Raw genomic sequence first — 20,868 nt, 5'->3', positions numbered from 1 at the left:
GTTTGACGAGGGAAGAATTCATACCCACAGGATAGAAAACTACAGTCAGCTATTCTAATGGGGAGACGAGCCCTCTCTCCCTCTTTTTTTATTGTACTTAACTTATTCTCTCTCTCTTTCTCTCCCTCTCTCTCTTTCTCTCCCTCTCTCTCTTTCTCTCCCTCTCTCTCTTCCCCAACTTATCATTTCCCTCTCTCTGTCTCTCTCTCTCTCCCAACCTCTCTCTCTCTATCTTTCGCCCACACACACACCCTCTTGCTCCCTCTCTCCTCTGTATTCATTTATCTTGCACGCATGCAGACACACACGTGCGCACACACACACACACACACAACGCCCCCCACACACACACACGCCCCCCACACACACACACACACACACACACACACACACACACACACACACACCCTCCATTGTTGGGAGCCCCGGGGTGTTGAAGGGAAGGGTCAGGGCTGGGGGTTCCCCCTCTTCCCAGGGGTCTCCCGGGAAGTGCAGGGGCAGCTTTGGGTAACATCTGGGAGAGAGGAGAGAGCGGAGCAGCAGGGAGGAGGAGGAGGAGGAGGAGGAGAAAACCGAGCAGCAAGGAGAACGAGGAGGAGGAGGGAGGAAAGAGTGGAGCAGCAAGGAGGAGGAGAAGGAGGGAGGAGAGAGTGGAGCAGCAAGGAGGAGGAGAAGGAGGGAGGAGAGAGGAGAGGAGAGGAGGCAGGAGAAGCAGGTAGGAGCAGCCGGTCGTCCCGGTGTATCGGTGTTGACATCCGTCCTGCCGGGAGCGTTCCTTTCATCTCCGTCTGAACATGTGGGCCCCGGGATCCAACCCCCCCGGCCCGCGGCCGAGGAGGAGCAAGAGGAGGCGGCGTGGAGGAGCCGCTGGCTCTCCTGCTGCCCTCAGGAGCTGTGCTGTGCATTCCTCTCCTCCCTATCCCTCCTGCAAACATCTCTGCGCCTCCGCCTCACTCCCTTAGCCTCCCCTTTTTTTCTCCCCATCCTCCTCCCTCCTCACCCCCATCCCTCATCTCCTCCCCTTCTTGTTCTCCTCCATGTTTGCTCTGCAGTAGAAGTCGTTCTCCTGCCCCTGAATACACTCAACACTTAATCGGGGCGGATCCAGTTGCGTCGATGTGTTGATACGATAATGCTCTCCGTGTTTTGACTCGCTCTCGTCTTTTGCCAGCTCCTATCTCTCAAGGCTTCCTCCTCTGATTCAGACTGGGATTCAGGATTCTTTCCCGGCCTGGTAGACCACTTATTATCATGATCACGTAAAAAATCGTGTTCATGACAATAAGTGGTTAACTAGTGGTTTTATTATCTGGCAGGCAGTGGGACCAGACTTATTCTCAACTTTAGTATTTCTTCATAACATTCCTGCATCGTTCGGTCCGGTGTAGCACATCTGAAGGGATCCACCCCTTGAGTGTCGGTTTGTTGCTCTTGTTTGCAGACGATACGCCGCTATTCCTCTAGAATAACAAAGACTCCTCTCTACCCATGTTCTCTTGAGCTGAAGGATCTCCCCCACCCAACCTCCTGTGTCCTGCAGCAGACGCTGAACACCGTCCACCATTAAGTGAAAACAAACAGCCATCCCCCCCCACCCCCACCCCCTGCTGAGCTTAATAAACAGACCGACCGACCCACCGACAACAGCAGCCAGCGTCCATCCATCTTCACACCTGATCATCCTCCGGGCTGATTGGTCGCTTTAGGTGCCGTAGAACCAGCTCTTTGTGGTTAACCATCAAGCCAACATCGCGCCGTCACCGTGGAAACAGCGGCGCGCTCATTGTTTCAGCGATCCGGGCCGACGGGCAGCTAATGGAACGTGAAACGATGGGACGGCAGTTCCCACTTGTTGCCGTGGGTAACAGCCCGCATTCGACCGCCTCAACGCTCGATCAAACACCTAACGAGTCGTTTAAAGGCCCTCTCTTCTCTATCAAGCGTTTTGATTCGTTTAAAGGCCCTCTCTCCTCTATCGAGCATTTGATTTGTTAAAAGGCCCTCTCTTCTCTATCAGGGGTTTGATTCGTTTAAAGGCCCTCTCTACTCTATAAGGCGTTTCTATTCGTTCAAAGGCCCTATCTTCTCTATCGAGCATTTCGATTCGCTTAGAGGCCCTCTCTTCTCTATCAAGCGTTTTGATTAGTTTAAAGGCCCTCTCTTCTCTATAAGCATGTTGAAGTCCCGCGACTCGAACGGCAAACCAACCGTTAATATAACCTAATTTGTTCGCAACACTTTCGAATGAAAATAAACTTGTTTGATAAATCTGGGATTCCCGTCGCGTTCTACGATACGTGCGGAAACAACAGAACGGCTTCTCCACACGCCACGTTTAAAAATACACACTGTGTGTCACCTTGAAACCCCTCCCCCTAAGCCGAGCCCCAACTATTTTAATTCCTCTCTCTCCCTGCGGGGCAAGCGAGCCAAGAGACAGCCGTTACCCGGACAACAGCGGCCCTTCAACGCGGCCCGGGTGTAGGCATTCCTGGCCCCGGAAACATGTTAGGCGGCTACTGAGCGAGAAGACACACGTGTGGAGTCATTACTACACCCTGCTGAGCGTGAGGCTCACCCACCCTCTCTCCTTCTCCCGTCTCCTCTTCTCCCCTCCCCTCTTCTCCCCTCTCTTCTCCTCCCCTCTTCTCACCTCTCTCCTTCTCCCCTCTCTTCTCCTCCCCTCTCCTCTTCTCCCCTCTCCTCCCCTCTCCTCTTCTCACCTCTCTCCTTCTCCCCTCTCCTCTTCTCCCCTCTCTCCTTCTCCCCTCTCCTCTTCTCCCCTCTCATCTCCTCTTCTCCCCTCTCCTCCCCTCTCCTCTTCTCCCCTCTCTCCTTCTCCCCTCCCCTCTTCTCCCCTCTCCTCTTCTCCCCTCTCCTCTCCTCTTCTTCCCTCTCCTCTCCTCCCCTCTCTCCTTCTCCCCTCCCCTCTTCTCCCCTCTCTTCTCCTCCCCTCTCTCCTTCTCCCCTCTCCTCTTCTCCCCTCTCCTCTCCTCTTCTCCCCTCTCCTCCCCTCTCCTCTCCTCCCCTCTCCTCTTCTCCCCTCTCTCCTTCTCCCCTCCCCTCTTCTCCCCTCTCCTCTTCTCCCCTCTCCTCTCCTCCCCTCTCCTCCCCTCTCTCCTTCACCCCTCCCCTCTTCTCCCCTCTCTTCTCCTCCCCTCTCCTCTTCTCCCCTCTCCTCCCCTCTCCTCTTCGCACCTCTCTCCTTCTCCCCTCTCCTCTTCTCCCCTCTCTCCTTCTCCCCTCTCCTCTTCTCCCCTCTCCTCTCCTCTTCTCCCCTCTCCTCTCCTCCCCTCTCTCCTTCTCCCCTCTCCTCTCCTCTTCTCCCCTCTCTTCTCCTCCCCTCTTCTCCCCTCCCCTCTTCTCCCCTCTCCCCTCCTCCCCTCTCCTCTCCTCCCCTCTCCTCTTCTCCCTTCCTTTCGCTTTCTCCTCTATATCGCCTTCTTTCCTCTCTCTCCCTTTCCTTCTCTCTCGGTCTCAGACTCTCACCACCGCTCATTCTATCTCTCACTCTCTCTCTCCTTCCTTCCGTTCTCTCCATCTGTATCCCTCCAATCGCTCTCTCTTCCTCTCCCACCCCTCTCCCCCCCCCCCCCCCCCCCCCCCCCCCCATCTCTCTCCATCATTATACTCCCCTCCCTCCCCCTCCTCATCTAGGTCAAGCATGGCGGCCGCTGTGTTCCTCCCCCCCGGGTGATATATGACCCAGGGTCTCCCCCCCTCTCACCATTCTCCTCACCCAGCTGAGGGGTTAATGATCACATGACCACGGAGCACACCGCGACCCGGTGGGGGGGGGGGGGGAGTTAATCATTACAGAACCACAGGGAGACCGCCGGCCTGAGGCGGGAGGACGCCGCCAGCTGATTGGACGGGAAGGTTCCGAATCGAGCCTGGTTTTGAAAGTTTGAAAAAAAGGATGTTAGCTTTTGGTCGGTTCCCACAAAGGTGTTCTGAGATTGAGGTAAAACATACACACATGTTACTCAGTATCAGTGGAGGCTTCTCCATTGAGGAGAGGGAGGAAGATCCTCCTTGACATTGTTGAGAATAAAAAATGTAGACTGCCCTTAAATATGACTACTTTAATGCATTTGAATATATAATGTTAGTTTCCCTGGGTAAAGGGACATTAGCACCCCCTATCGCCTAATGACAATTACTTCAGGGAGGACGTTCCTCCCTCAGCCTCTGTTGACTCACATTCATTTCCCCGAAAGTACTGGCGGCCGGTGAATAACATGGATTTCAATGGGAGAGAGGAGAAAAGTCCTCCTCTGAGTGGGTGTGACCTTAAGGTGTCTGATTTGTGCAAAAATCCCGGGATCCCTGACTGGTGAGCAGTGTTGCCAGATTGGGCAGATTTCCCACCCAATTGGGCTACTTTTAACTAACGTTAGGCTGGAAAAAAAATCATTGGGCGGGAAATCTGCCCAATCTGGCAACACTGTCGATAACAAACCCGCTCTGCATTGCCGCTCAGTCTAAGAGACACAAAGCAAGTGAAATCATCTGAACGATAGCGAGATTCTAACGAAATTTTCAGAGGAAACACAAACAGGACGCTGGTCTGACATTGCGCTGGGCTTTTGTTTTTTCACACTTTATATCTTTGTTTCTTTTCATAATAATAGGACTGGTATAGATTTAGATCAGTGTTAAGGAAAGTAAGGGGTTTGAGGCCCATGGCTTCTGGGAGCAGGGGGGCTCAGGGTGGTAATTGGCAGACAGTGTGTACAGACAAGGCGAGGAATAAGAGAATGGCATCCAGTGAGAGACCTGAAATGTCAGGAGATGAAGGAAATAGAGTGAGGAGAACTGGAGCAAATGAAGACTTTGTGGTGCAGTTTAAAGTTAAGGGGGCTAATCAGGGAGACCCGGGGTTTAAAGCAATGAATCCATTAAAAATAACTAGCACTTTAGAGAACCAGATAGGCAGGGATTTTCAAGCCAAGATATTATATAATGGAATGCTGAGAGTTTGCTGCAAAAACAAGAAACAATATAATGATGCTCGGGCAGTGGGGAAGTTGGTGGTTAAGGTGGAGAGTTTGGTTCCTACTAGGGCTGTCAAGCGATTAGAAAAATTGATCTAATTAATTACTCTAAATGAATCGCATACTTATACTTTCAAAATAATTTAATTCAAGTAAATTATGGCGGATTATTGATTCAATGAATAATAGGCATAGACTTTAAAGTTCAATGTCTCTTTTATTTAAAACGTGTCTTTCATTAGTGCATTTTAAGATCAAATTAATAACAGTGTTTCCCCCAGAAAATTTGCCTAAACCAATGGTTCCCTATGCAAAAATGCCGATTTTCAACGCCTCTAACGTGCGTAACACGTTTAGTGTGGCCGTACTGCTCAGACGTTGTTCATGTTTTATTACACAAAGCATTCCATTCATTGAGTTACAGTGCTAAGTTAGTTACCAAAGAAAAAGGTTCCCAAAATCGAGATCACCAAAAGTAATGGCAACGTCAGTGTTGTGAGTGCTACATGGTTTGCTAGGCACTCATGGCTTACTGGTAGCATTACTAGCAATCCACTGTATTGCTGGCCCTGTTTGCTAATGAATAATGGCAAATCTCCAACGTGGGCTGGTCATGGTTTCACTGATGTGAAAAATCTTGATAGGGCAACCAAACGCCGCGACAAGTGTCAAGATCACGTCACATCAGTGCCGTGTTCCAATATCCATACTTTGAGTGAGTACATGAGTACACTTAGTAGTACACTACCCATACTCATTCTCACAAGTGCGCTAATTTTCAGATGTCAGTGTTGTTCCAAATCGAATACTCCCTCGGGCACTAACCGGAAATTACGATCACGACTGCCGCCGCGGTAAACATCCCACCTTGAACGGTGAACTCTCTACGCCTAGCAGCTATAAAAGCTATAAAAACTACAAAATGACTATTAATGCAGGCTATGTGGAAAATGCACCGACTTTGGCTCAGCCTGGCTCCGCCCTCTTCCGCTACGTAGCTAAGATGGCTGCCGTTGAGTACGAAAAGTGTACATAGATCCACACTCCGCGGTTTGACCGTTTTAAGTACACGATCTGGGTCCTTTCAGTACACTTATTTTCGCCCGATCTGAATTGCAACGCCCTACGTACTCAAACTAAGGCCAGTAAGAACGGATAGTATGGATATTGGAACGTGCTACAGGTTGTTTGAAATAATGTTCTTGTTCTTTTACTAGTTTGTTACTCTGACCGTTCTGTTTGATATTGTGGAAAGGCTGTGGAAAGGGTGAATGATTCAGAGCATAATGCATTTTAAATGGCATCACTTTTGGTCTTGAGTCTTTTCTTAAAACAATTGTAACTGAAAATAAACATAGCTAAATAACAACCAATAACTTCAGTCATTGAGGGCAGAAATATGCCCAATGATAGGCCAAGATTTTTTTATTTACTTTTACAAATCAAGAGTAGGCCTGATTTGACCAATGGGCTTTGCATCCTTTCCTTCTGCCCTTGTAGTCCATTTCAAAGACATGCTGCCCACCAGCTTTCAAATAACAGGGTTGCTGTCACACGAAAATTGTACAAGGGGCGAAAATTTTACCGCCTACGTAATCCGCGTTCGAAACATTACGTCATCGTTCGACGTCCGTTGCCAGCCAGGTTTCAAAAAACATTTGCGCTCATGTTGCCAAAGACGAAATAACATAATACAGATAACACTTGTTTTTACTTTATATTTGTATTGTATTGAACATAGCTAGTAAACTGAGTGTTTAAAGTGTATCATAGTCTAGCTAGCTTGTGTTAATACACTCAGTTTACTAGCTAAATGTGATTAAACAATTAAATACAATACAAATATAAAGATAGCAACACTAATAAATGTCATTTGTAAAATAAGTGTTATCTATTAAATGTTATTTCGTTTTGTGACGCTCAATGAATGAGCGCGAATGTTCATGAACCTTCCTACGTCATTGTTCGATGCGATCGTACGTTGACAGGCAGGCTTGGAATTTTCGAAAGCGGATTACGTAGGCGGTACAATTTTCGCCCCCGGTACAATTTTGGTGGGACAATGCCACTGGTGGCTTTGTATAAGTTGTATTCACATAAGTATCCCTCCCTACTATTTTGTACAGTTGTTCACCAAAAAAACCTGAAACAACTTGAGTCTCACATTCTTATGCCACTACACACCAACAGTGCAAGCAGGCAATGACAACCATTGCCTTCCTCCCTCACTTTAAGAATCACCAGCCGCCACTGTAACATATATATATATATATATATATATATATATATATATATATATATATATATATATATATATATATATATATATATATACATATATATACATATATACACATATATATACATATATACATATACACATATACATATATATATACATATATATATATACATATATATATATATATATATATATATGTGTATTTTTTTTGGTATTCTTTCAAAACATTGCAAAAGAAAGACTTCTTCAGACCAGAGCCACTCAATTAAAACCTTCTCTTCAAACATGAACAGAGCACATGAACAGAACTTCTTCATTCTCGAGCACGAAAAGAAATGCATACAAGTCAAGACATTTGGTATAAAATACTTTAATAAATAGTAAGATCGTTCTAAGAACAAACAAACCAAGACTGCCAAATTCTGTACAAAATAATAAAGTTTCTGCACATTGAAAACTGAAAGGTGGTCGATAAAGTTTTCTCGTCTCATTCGGAAACGAAGCACTGAAAGGTTGTGAATAATTCATAGTGGAACAATGCTGAACTCCTTATTGTAAATGTGAAATAATAACAGTATTTGCATGGATGATTTAACAACAGTCTGGTGTTCTGAGCGCAGAAACACGACGCAAACGCAACAAACCACGACACCGTCAGCAACATCTTGATCCCTTCTTTTGACCAACATCCAGATGGACAGGCAGGGTGAGCGGAAAACCAAAAGATTCGCAGTCTTACCCATACCACCCCCCCCCCCGACACACACACAGGCCTTATCTTCCACTTATTGATTCAAATGTTGCGACTGTTTTGAATTTAGATTCAAGAGTGAAGTCGCTCCCTGCAAAGCATCCGAGAGCTGGCAGGCGGCTGGATTGTCTTTTTGGATTGTTCACGATTCAAACTTTTACTCACTTTGACAGGAAGAGAGGGGGAGGGGGCTTTTGCTTTGAAAGGGCTGTCATTGTCATGCCTGCTGTTGGCTCTGGTCTCAGCGTGTTGGGTAATGGGGATTAGTTTCTGGGTGAGTAGCATTGCTCCGGGGTACCGAGCCAGACTGCTCACTATGATAGTTTCTGATCGGTTTTCCCTTGTGGGCTTTTGATCAATAACCTGGATCTCTAGAGTAAAGCAGGAAGTCTCCGCGTGCCATTTGAACTTTGAGCGGTTGGACTGCCAAAATATCAAAGTAAAATGGCCGCCAAAGCTTTCCTATCACAGAACAGAGGAAAAAGACGGATGAGAAGGCAAAGTCTCCCGCCTCCTAATACACACTCTGTGGTGCTAATGGGTCTGGGGTTCAGGGCAGGTCAGAAGAACAACTCTACCTCCAGCCCCTAGCACATCTCACTGCATATCTTTCCCCTGATCCCGAACATTGGAACAAATAAACAACAACATCAACACAAACATGGTTAGTGGTTCGTTGTCATGTCTCAGCGCTGCTCCTCTGATTAAATAGGATCGATGATAATCAATAATCAATCGTCTGTACTGAACCTCGAAGTGTCCACGGACACGGATATTCGGAATGACATAATTTGGACAAAAATTAAAACGAAAAGAAATAAAGATGGAAAAACTGCCACAGAATAATCTTATTCTTTAAAATAGCTATGATACAAGGTGTGACTTAAGTTACTAGATTGAATTATACACAGCCATTTGGATATTTACATATGTACATGGCAAAGATCTTTCTGCTAGTTGGATGTGTCCCTTTATATTCACTTAAACACGGCGTCGCCAAAACTCAACACCAAACAGAAGAACGCGAAGGCACTTTCTATCCAAGCAAATACTGAAAAAACATGAGCACTAACAGGTTGAAATGTTCTGTGGACTATGACAAGGGTAACATACAATCCTCACAAGCCTTTATACAATTATAGATGAAGAGAGAAACAATGTTTGCGAATGTAAACAAAACTTACCCATGCCTGAATTTTTTCCACGGCAGATTTTTCAAAGTCCTGATATATATGTCTGTGTATAAAACCTGCTGTGTTTTAAACAGACTTACAAAAGGGTCCAGGTATCCGAGGGGTGTACAAAAGGCCCACATGTTGGGGCTAAGGCCCATGTGACTCCTTTTAGCCAATGGCCGGTCCTCTTGAAACTCAAGGGCGGAGCCTTGGTCACATGATACATAAATGCTCTCAGGATGCATTGTGGGTAAACAGCAGTCCAAAGATGTAAACAAAAACAAAAAATGTCAAGGAAGAAATCCTTTCTTTACGCTGAAATGCAGACCGGTCCTGAAAGCTGCGACATCAAATTTCCTTCTTTTTTGCAGGTATTTTTTCTTTCTTTTTCTTCTTTGGTTAAAAAAAAAAACCGAACAACCCAAAAAACAAAACGTGTCCGGCTCGCCGACGCAAACCTCAGAACAGTGGAACAGAACAAACAGAAGAGTAGAACGTCATAAATCTTCACTTTTGGTGCTTCAACGGTTGAAATGTCCGGACCTTCGGCCCCGCCCCCGGCCACGCCCTCATACGTAGTGGTCCCTGACGTCGTCGCAGAGCTTGGCGGCGTTCAGGTTCTTACAGCGGTTGTCCTTGGGGCTGTAAGCCGTCCGGTGGGGCCCCTTCAACGGGCGCGTCGTGCAGATCAGCCCGCCGTTACCCACGATCCCTCTGTCCATGAGCCCCGCCATGGAGTCCTTGGCGTTGGACGGTTTCACACCCGGCCCGTTCCGCTTCTCCCCAGCCTCCTCATCCTGGCCCCCCACCTGATGCGCCTCCTCCTCCCAGCGGCCCGCCCCCGCCTCCTCCTCCTCCTCCTCCCCCCCGTCGTCCTCCGCCCCGTCACACACCCGCTCCATCATCAGCTTGTGGGTCTCGTGGCGAGCGTCCTTGTGGCGGTTGTCCTTGTGGCCGTGGCCGGGCGCCAGCGGCTGCAGCTGGTTGTTGACGGTGCGGTCGCGGGCGGCCAGCTCCGCCTCCTGCCGGTCCTTCTTCCTCTTGCGCGTCCAGCAGATGCAGACGGCGATGCACGCCACCCACAGCACCCCGAAAACACACACCAGCACCGGGACCAGGTAGTCTGTGAGAGGAGGGGGGAGGAGGGGGGAGGAGGGGTGAGGAGGGGTGAGGAGGGGTGAGGAGCCGATGTCGGTAGATCTACCCACAGTACCTAGCACAATCCATCATCTATCACTCTCTCTGTCACTCCATCTATCACTCTAGCCATGACTGTATCACTCTATATCTAACTCTTTACATCACTCTATTCATCACTATTTATATAACTCTATCAATTTGCAATTTCAAGACTCATTTGCAACCCCTGACCCTGGTTAGGCCTTTACTAAAAGTTACACGCGAATACAATACAGAAGACACAATATACAGGAGACAAAGACAAAAAACAAGGACAATGATTAATGTGATTAATTAATTAATGTGTCACAAACACTAATCATTGTCCTTGTGTGCATGCGTGTGTGCGGGTCAATGATCACAGGGATTATTCAGTTTCAAACATTGTTTTACTTGTGTGTTAAAAACCTTGAGCTTTGTCAATGTTTTAATTTCTGATGGTAAAGTATTCCACAGTTTAGTGCCTTTTGCTACAAAGGATTATTGTCTGAATGTGGTTTTGAGTTTCGCTGTTCTACAATTTCCGTTCGTTGCACCCCTAGTTCTAATTATACTGTTCAGTTTATTTATCAATTGGCAGAGTATTGCTGGAGCAAGGTTGTTCACACACTTGAAAATCAGTTTTAAAAATGAAATGTTTACAAAGCTGTCAAAACCCAGTAAATTGTGGTTCTTTAAAATTTGGCCATCTAGTAGGTTTCTGATCCATTATTTTAAGTGCCTGTTTGTATTATGATTTTATTGGTGTCATTGTTGTTCGGTTGGCTTGTCCCCAAATGGTTATACAATATTACAAATGGGAAAATATCATGGGGTGCATAAATTCTTGTGCTGCCTTAAGAGGTATGTATTGTCTTATTAGTTAAAAGCAATTTAAGTTGGTGTTGACAGTCTTGCATAGCTTCTTAACATGTCTGTTAAATTTAAGCTGAGAATCTAAAATAACAGCTAAAAATTTGAACTCATCTACTTGATCTAACTCTATCTCATCAATCTTTACTCTGGAATTTTCTTTGGCTTTTCTTTTAATTGAAAAGCATATTGACACTGTCTTTTTATAATTTAAAGTCAAATTATTGTTTCTGAGCCACTGGGATACACCCGACATCTCTTCTGACAGAGTTTTGTCTGCCAACTGAGTCGTTTTTGCAGACACAAATACAACGGTGTCGTCTGCATATATTTGGCATCTGGCTTTTTTACAACTGTATGGTAAATCATTAATATATAAGCTAAAAAGTAAAGGGCCTAAAATAGAACCTTGTGGAATTCCCATTGAACAAGTCTGGACAGGTAGAATTGGATCAAACCCACTGCTCTCTATGTTTAAGATATGAAAGGAACTAAGCAATTGCCTCATCTGAGAAAATAAATGTTTTGAGTTTATTAAGGAAAATTTCGAGGTTAACAGTATCAAAAGCTTTTCTTCAAATCCAAGAATACTGTCACTACTAGATTCCCCTTTTAACAACTGTTTTATAGTTTCTGTGAGGTAGCAGTTTGCCAACTCTGTTGAGTACCTCGCTCTGAACCCAAATTGTTTGGGGTGCAGTAGATGTTTATTTTCTAAGTAATCAACAAGTTGCTTAGCAACTGTTTTCTCAAGAACTTTTGAGAGTGCAGGTAAGATAGAAATTGACCTATAATTAGAGACCAGGGCCCCGTTTGCCGATAACGATGGATCCAAGCTCGTACGATCATTCTCACGATGGATCTTGCGATCCATCGTAAATTTCTTTGGAGCACTCTAGAAACATATTTATATGTTTCTAGAGTGCTATGCTTTTCCCTTTTGAGTCAGCAATTAGTTGCATAAAGTAACAGGTTTTTGCCATTTGCAACTCCTTTGTTACCTTATTTCTTAAACCTTTGAAAATCAGTGTGTCTAAAGTATTTCTGGTTACCAATGACTGTTTAAGTGCAAGATCCCTTTTCTTCATTCATTGGTGAATATCCTTACTTAACCAAGGTAAAGCCCTGGAACGACGTGGCTTTCTAAATTTCTGAGTGTATTTCTGCATCAGATCAGTAAATGTTTTCATCAATGTATCCCAACAGGGGTTTACATCGTGAGAACACAACATTAATAGAAATACACTCCAAAGGTGTGTCCAGATTAATTTCAACACATTTAAAACTCTCTTTTATATAAATCATTGCTCCACCCCCCCTACCCATCAATAGCTTTCCTAAAGCATACATAACCTGGTGAATCAAGCATATGTGTTGGGATATTACAGTTAAGCCACGTTTCAGTCAAACATAAATAATCTAGATTGGAGTCTGTTAATAGGTGTTGAACCTGATCTTGTTTTGAAATAATTCTTAGAATGTTCAAGTGTCCTCCTACAACACCCTTTGGGTTGGTCTTTGAGTCCCATAAGACCTTTGCATGATTTACAGTCCGGAAGGATCAAAATTGTCTCTGTTTACCTTCAGCGTGACCACTGTGTTTGCAGGATTCACTGATTGCATGTTTCACTGCATATTTTCTCCCTGTTGTCGTGTGTTGGTATGAGCAAGATGGTTCTGACACTGTTGGTAAACTAAAGTCGGCAGCATGAGGAGTGGAATCCCGGGTGTGCTGTCGTGGGTCAGGCAGCAGTTTCAAGTGGAGCAGGTCCGTGGGTTCCTTCTCTCCTGTGGAAACACGCTGCACCTGCATTGCTTCAGCCGTGTCCCATGTCCTCTGATTGATTGATTGATTGATTGATTGTCTGGGTGAGGAGGGGAATCACTGTTGGCTCTTGGTAGATCAGCAGACGACTCCATGTGGAAAAAGTCCATTGGTTCTGTCCCTCCGGTGTTGACACGACGCACCAGCGTTGTTTCGGCTGATTTTCGTTCGTTTCTTTCATTTTTGTTTTCTTTAATCTATCCCTCCATCTATCCCTCTATTTCTCTATCTTGCCTACCTACCCATCTATCTATTCATCTATCCATGGACTCATCTTATTTATAGATGTGTTTTTGCCCTGTATACTTAGGGGGCGGGGCTATGACTTACCGACGGGCTCCGTCGTGGTGACAGTCTCCACCTTGACCTCCACCACGGCCAGCATCACGGGGCTGTTGGGCCTCTTGGAGAGAGAGCCGATCAGCTCAGTGGCTGCCTGCTGGATCTGGGCGCGGTCCTCCACTCGCCCATCCTGCTCAAACGACTGGAGGGAGAGAGAGAGAGAGAGAGAGAGGAGCATGAGGAGGAGAACAACAAACATATCAGCATGGGCTGGATAGCCAGGGCGTTTGACTCCCAGCCAAAAGGCCCTGGGTTTGATCCCCAATGTCCACAGGCATCCTAGAGCGAGACTACCACCGATTACCCCCCCCCCCCCGGTGGTCCGTAATCCCATGGATCTGAAGTCCCTCTGGCTGACAGTCTGCTAAATGACCTCATAGTGGTCGACATTTCAATGTTGAGTTCAGTTTGGATGGAGTTTGAAAAGGCAGAGAGAGAGGGAGAGAGAGAGAGAGAGAGAGAGAAAGCAGGGGAGAAGGTGGAGAAAGAGAGGGAGAGGGAGAGAGGTGGGGGTGGAGTTAACTGCCAAATGAGTTGATCAGTGGGAGAAGGTGGGTGGGGGGGATAAGGGGGTCTTCAATAGGAGCCCCCACAATAGAGGAGCAGGACAGCTGTGGACCCCTGGACAGATAACACACCCCCTGCCCTCCCTTCTCTCCCCCCTGCCCTCCCTCTCTCTCTCAACTCCTCCCCCCAGCCCCCAGGCTTGTCTCCTTGGCAACAGCCCGGTGTGATTGACAGGTGGCCTCATCCTGTCTGTCAGCACCATGTAAATCTCTCCGCTTCTGCCAAAACTCAGGTACCCTGAGGATTTGTGATGAGGTCAGCATTCCCTCCAGCCCAGGTAATCATCGAATTAGTCCAGGTTCATTTTGACCCAAACCATGGTTGGCATTTAGATTAGTCCGAATTAGCGTACAGAGCAAGCCCAAATTAGCATTAATGCTAGCCCCGGTTATCATTCAGATCAGCCCAGATTACCATACATATTATACCATGTCATGTTAACATGACAAACCTATAAACAGTTAGTTCCTGTGTTCTTGCTGTGTGTGTGTGTGTGTGTGTGTGTGGTTACCATGGCGACCTCCACGGCGTCCGAGTTGCTATAGGAACGGTCACAGAGTATCCGGAGGGTGCGTTCCCGGGCCAGCGTCTGGGTGACGGGCAGGTACCTCAGCTCAGAGCAGATCTTCTCCACTGTGGTACCCTGACGCACACACACAGACACACAGAAAGACACACACACACAGAAAGACACACACACACAGACACACACAAAGAAAGACACACACACACAGACACACAAATACACACACACAGAAAGACACACACACACAGAAAGACACACACGCGCACACAGAGTCACACACACACACACACACACAGAAGAGACGGTTAGTCTATGAGTGTACTACACGCCTGCACGTTAAAGAGAACATAGGTCTGCAGCGGTCTAGGGTCTAGTAGCGCCTTGCCAGTATCGGGCATCGAACCCGCGACTTGCTCCCGCTCACCTCGGGGACCTGCTCCCGTTTGAAGATGAGCATGATGCGGACGCAGCTGTTGCCAAGGTAACCGCTGTTGGGCTCGCACTGTGTGTCGGGGGCCGGAGGGGGGTCAGGCGTCGAACACACGCCGCCCCGGTGGCAGGGCGGGGAGAAGCAGGTGAGGTACTGGTGCTCCAGACACTCCTGGCCCGCCGGGCAGGGGGCGGGGCCTGCCTCGGAGCCGCCAGAGTGCATCTTGGGTAGGAGACAGGGCCGGCGAGCGCACCACACCTTGGAGCGGGGGGGGTGGGGGGGGGGAGGAGGTTAGAGGGTCTGCCAGTGAAGCTACACGACCACCGTCCTCAGCATCGCACCGCACGGTTCACCGGAGTTCTACAACGTTCCAGAGGGTTCTATGACTCCGGTGGACTTCTACACGGAACCCGGTTCACCTTGGAGCAGAGGACGTTGCCATGGATACACTGGCAGCCGTTGCACTCCTCCTCCCAGTGGCTGCCGTGAGGGAAGGACAGGCCTGAGTGATGACAGGACCGCCCCACACCCAGCACTGGAGAGAGAGAGAGGGGGAGAGAGAGAGAGAGAGGGAGAGAGAAAGAGGGAGGGGGAGAGAGGGAGGGGGAGAGAGAGAGAGAGAGAGAGAGAGAGGGATTGAGAAAGAGGGAGGGGGAGAGAAAGAGGAGGGAGAGAGGGAGAGAGATTACTTTAAATGAGTGAATTTTTAGTGAAGTGAAATACAAAGTACAATACATGTACAAAGTGGAAGTTTTAAAATGACGCATGACAAGGTTTGAGTCCTCTACCCGCTGTGCTGTCTGACTTCCTGCTTCAACCCGGTACAGAGGGGTAAAGAGGGGTAAAGAGGGCTACAGAGGGGTAAAGAGGGGTATAGAGGAGTAAAGAGGGTCAAGGTGCGTTTGAAGGAGCCCTCACCATCGCCACACTGCGGGCCCGCCCTGCCCGGGACACACAGACACTGGTACCCGTTGATCTGGTCCACGCAGGTGGAGCCCGCCGCACAGGGGGACGACTGGCACTCGTCTATATCTGAGGGGGGGGGGGGGGGGGGGGGTTCAGTAAGCAGGTATTTCGATTTCATCAGAACATTCCCGTTTACGTATGCTAAATGAGGATTGCCATCACACTGCAAGACTTTGCCCTTGTTTTACAGAATACATTTACATCTAGGGTAATTAGCAGGCGCTTTTATCCGAGGCGACTTACAATGAGTACATTTGTCAGAAGAAAGTAAAACAATATATCGCTGTCGGTACAGTAAGGCATTCATAGAACCAACAATTGTTAGGTTAACCCATTCCCCTTACACAACAAAGATAGCTAGGGTAAGATGCTACACAACTAAAGTACGGCATACAATAAGTGCGTACATTAAGTGACAATAACAGGTTTGTGAGCCACTGGACTGAAGCAGAGATGCCCTTAAAGACTATTTATACAAATTGAATTAGATTCAAGCTAATATTGATCAAGATATCGATCGAGATATGGATTACAAACGATATTGGACATGTATGTGAAGGAATCACATTGAGTAAACTGCACAAGTTTAGAAAGTAAAAGTCTAGGAAGAAAAAGTTGATGAAGCTGAGCAGGCGCCTCAGTGGAGTGTCTCTATCTGTGTTGCGGCGTGGGGTCTGAGGACGCCGCGGCCATCTCTGAAGACAATACCTCAGAGGACTTCACCCCGGAGGAGGAGAGTCTCCAGGAGACAAGGGCCTGAAAAGCCTGAAAAGCCTTTCTTTTTACTAGGAATATTCCCAGAATGCCGCGGGAGAGTGCACCGAAACCTGTCTGCAGAAAACCCCGGCTGACCTCCCCTCAGAAGAGGGGTCAGAGGTTAACTCCGTGCTCCTTAAAGGCTTCCTAATCTGTCGCCTCGGGACAATGGGCTCGCGCTGCGGGCCCGCCCCCCTGGGACCCCAAACCCCCGCCCGTGACTCACTGATGCGACAGTCCGGTCCGGCAAAGCCTGGCGTGCACTCACAACGGAACCAGTTCACCCCGTCCACACACGCACCGCCGTTGTAGCTGTGGAGTGCACGCACACACACACACACACACACACACACACACACACGCACACACACACACACACACACACACACACACACACACACGCACACACACACACACACACACGCACACACACACACACACAAACGCGCACAAAGATACACACGAGAGAGAGAGAGAGAGAGAGAGAGGTCATGAACTGAACACAAGAACCAACCCAACAAAAACAGACACACAACACAACCAACGCACAATAAAACTCACAATAGAAACACAACACAATGGGACACAACAGAAACTCCACATAAACACTGCACAGATTAAATCAACACAACTCAAACACAAACTCCAACACACTCTGTCACATGTTAGATCCTGAGTTTGCCTATCCAGCATTCCATCGGTCGTATTTGTTCTGCGAACCTCTGTACCCGTGCCAATGACGCTGTATTTTAATAGAACCGCACAATTAAACTGTCAAGATGACATCACGTCAACCGCCCCCCAGAAGGCCCCACGGGCACCTCGCAGGACGCCATTTTGGAGTGATCCAGTCGTCAGGCAGTCAACAGATCACAGAGAACACCCGCTGAAAACTAGCAGACTGTTATACAACACCACCCTAATCTCACTACCCAGTGATGTAGCAGACTGTTATCAACACCACCCTAATCGAACTCAACCTGATCTAACTACCTAGTGGCGTCGCAGACTCTGTCATCCATCCTCCAGCCTCCATCCTACCTCTTCTAACTCGTATAGCATGGCCACCTGTTGGTCTCGTACTACTGCCAGTTCAACTGCCTTGCTCTGCCCTTACAGTGGGAATGGAACCCCCAACCTGCTGACTAATCTACTGCCTCCTGCCCCACTGCAGGGGTCCAGAACGGCGGTCCTGCCTTTGTGCTCTCTCTCTGGTTCCCACGGTGGGCCGCGCAAGAGAAGAGGACAGAGAGAGAGAGAGAGGGAGAGAGAGAGAGTAGCAGCAGGTTAAAGCTGATCCCTGATCAATGTCCAGGCTTCATATGCTAATCTCCATCCCGACCCCTACTGAGACGTGCCAATAGGACCCCTGCCCTGCCCCCACCTTACTGACCAACACACAAACCTCCCCCCTCACCTCCCCCATCCTGAACCCCTGCCCTCCAACCCCACCAAGGGTCAGTGTTCTGTATAGAGACATGGGCTGGCTAATCTCCCTGTCAGTCACTGCTTGACCGGTCGAGGGGTGTCTGTATGAGGGGGGGAGGGGCTACCCAGATAGGTGGCTAGACACACACACATAAACACAAACACACACTCTGTCGCACACGCATAGATGCGTGCATACCTACTCACACAGGCAGGTATGACACACATAGCGGCTAGCAAGCAGACTCTAGGTCCAACCCACACTAATGCACACGTTTGGGCGAGCGAGCAGATCTCTCTAGACCCAATACACACGTTTGGGCGAGCGAGCAGATCTCTCTAGACCCAATACACACGTTTGGGCTAGCAAACAGATCTCTCTAGACCCAATACACACATTTGGGCTAGTGAGCAGATCTCTCTAGGCTCTAGACTACACGGGAACTCACCAGGGATGGGGGTTGCAGTCGTTGATGTCTGTGAAATGAAAAGAAACCCAGAATAGGATAGGTTAATATCAGAAACATTGAAGAACTTATCATCAACATATGATTCTATATAGCTCGTGGATAAAACTGAGTCACTAGGTGAGGAATGAACCTTGGCTCAGTGTCCCGTTATTAACCCTGGAACATGTCGACCAAACAGGATCGAGTATTCAACAATGCTGGCGTACACCAATATATTTATCACATGAATGAAACGCACAGACAGAATAAGTGAGAGCTTTGCCTCAAGAACACACTCCTATCTGCGGTCTACTTGTCTTTATTATAAAAATCTATGTGTATTATATATGTATACGGTGTGAGTGGCGGGGGCGGGGCTTACTCTGGGAGCAGGTGGGCCCCTCCCAGCCGTCCTTACAGATGCAGGTGAAGGCGTCGCCGGAGCCCACGCACGTCCCCCCGTTAGCACAGGGGGCGGAGTCACACGTGCTGTTCTGAGCTGCACGCACACACACACACACACCCACACACACACACCCACACACACACACCCACACACACACCCACACACACACACACGCACAAACACACACAGGAAGGCACGAGGAGTTAGTGAAGTAAATCTCAGAAGAGTACAGAAAATGAAGACGAAAGTACACCCCGATACAAGAGTAGGGTAGAGGACAGTACAGGACAGGAAGGAGGCGGTAGGAACAGACCTTAGGGACCACGATAGTAGAGATCAGGACAGTAGAGACCAGAACAGACAGTAGAGACCAGTAGAGACCAGAACAGTAGTGACCAGAACAGACAGTAGAGACCAGTAGAGCCAGAGCAGTAGAGACCAGAACATATAGTAGAGACCAGTAGAACCAGAACAGTAGAGACCAGAACATGCAGTAGAGACCAGTAGAGCCAGAGCAGTAGAGACCAGAACATGCAGTAGAGACCAGTAGAACCAGAACAGTAGATACCACAACAGTAGAGACCAGAACATACAGTAGAGACCAGGACAGGAGAGACAGGGCAGGGAGGGGGTGGTAAGAACATACAGTAGAGACCAGTAGAGACCAGCACAGGGAGGAGGTGGTAGGAACAGACAGTAGAGACCAGTAGAGACCAGCACAGGGAGGAGGTGGTAGGAACAGACAGTAGAGACCAGTAGAGACCAGCACAGGGAGGAGGTGGTAGGAACAGACAGTAGAGACCAGTAGAGACCAGTAGAGACCAGTTAAGACCAGCACAGGGAGGAGGTAGTGGATGAGGACTAGGCACCCCGGGGGTGCCGGCCGGTCCAGGCCCGCCCTGGGTCCTGACGGGTCCTAATAGCCGTGTAAAGGCGGGCGGGGGGTAATGACGGGGGGGGGGGGGGGGGGGCGGCCTGACAGTCTACCTGTGTTGCAGGTTCGGCCCCCCCAGCGCTCCGGACAGCTGCAGCGGAACGAGTCCCCGTGGTCCGAACACGTCCCGCCGTTACTGCAGGTGGAGCTGTCGCACTGGGACTCACCTGGGGGGACACACACATAGGGGGCGGGGGTCAGACACACACACATCATACAGTAACACACACACACGCGCACACACACACACACACACAGGTAGGATCAGACACACACACACTCACAGGTAGGATTACACACACACACACACACACACAGGTAGGATCAGACACATGCACACGCACACACACAGGTAGGATTGCACACACACACACACACACACACACACACACACACACACACTGGTAGGATCAGACACACGTACACACACACACACACACACACACACACGCACACACACAGGTAGGATCAGACACACACACACACAGGTAGGATCAGACACACACGTACACCCACACACACACACACACGGGTGAGACGGGACACACACACACATCCCCCAGTAACACTCACGTGAGCTGCAGGTCTTGCCCTTCCAGCTGTCCACGCAGAGGCAGCGGAAGTCGTTGACCTGGTCCTGGCAGCCGCCCCCATTCTCACACGGACCCCGGCTGCACTCGTTCACGTCTGGGGGGGGAGGAGCCACCGTCGGCATGGTTACACACGACGCCAAGACAAGCCCTGTGACACTTACTGATGGACCTTGAGGGAACCAGATCTAGAACACGGTGCTATAACGGATCTAGAGCACGGGGCCGTAACAGATCTAGAACAAGGTTCTATAACGGATCTAGAACACGGTGCTATAACAGATGTAGAACACGGTGCCGTAACAGATCTAGAACAGGGTGCTGTAACAGATCTAGAGCAGGGTGCTATAACAGATCTAGAACAGGGTGCTATAAAAGATCTAGAGCACGGTGCCGTAACAGATCTAGAACACGGTGCTATAACAGATCTAGAACAGGGTGCTATAACGGATC

The 20,868-nt window shown here is 48.4% G+C and overlaps 1 protein-coding gene across 1 annotated transcript in view; it reads right to left on the bottom strand.

Annotated features, from left to right (window-relative positions):
* Positions 1 to 7,659: 7,659 nt before the first annotated feature.
* Positions 7,660 to 20,868, bottom strand: part of LOC307086867 (protein jagged-2-like) — a 44,710-nt gene continuing 31,501 nt past the window's right edge. Inside the window, 11 exon segments of the mRNA XM_079752214.1 lie at positions 7,660 to 10,288; positions 13,352 to 13,505; positions 14,442 to 14,573; positions 14,881 to 15,144; positions 15,306 to 15,421; positions 15,805 to 15,918; positions 16,835 to 16,920; positions 18,486 to 18,513; positions 18,868 to 18,984; positions 19,879 to 19,992; positions 20,399 to 20,512. Coding sequence (XP_079608340.1) covers positions 9,735 to 10,288; positions 13,352 to 13,505; positions 14,442 to 14,573; positions 14,881 to 15,144; positions 15,306 to 15,421; positions 15,805 to 15,918; positions 16,835 to 16,920; positions 18,486 to 18,513; positions 18,868 to 18,984; positions 19,879 to 19,992; positions 20,399 to 20,512 — 1,793 coding nt within the window. The 3' untranslated portion in view covers positions 7,660 to 9,734.

Source organism: Pollachius pollachius, assembly GCF_949987615.1.
Source record: "Pollachius pollachius genome assembly, chromosome: 15".
In the NCBI taxonomy this organism is placed as follows: Eukaryota; Metazoa; Chordata; class Actinopteri; order Gadiformes; family Gadidae; genus Pollachius; species Pollachius pollachius.
The sequence above is the reverse complement of the archived record's forward strand: the minus strand, read 5'-3'. Positions and strand labels throughout refer to the sequence as shown.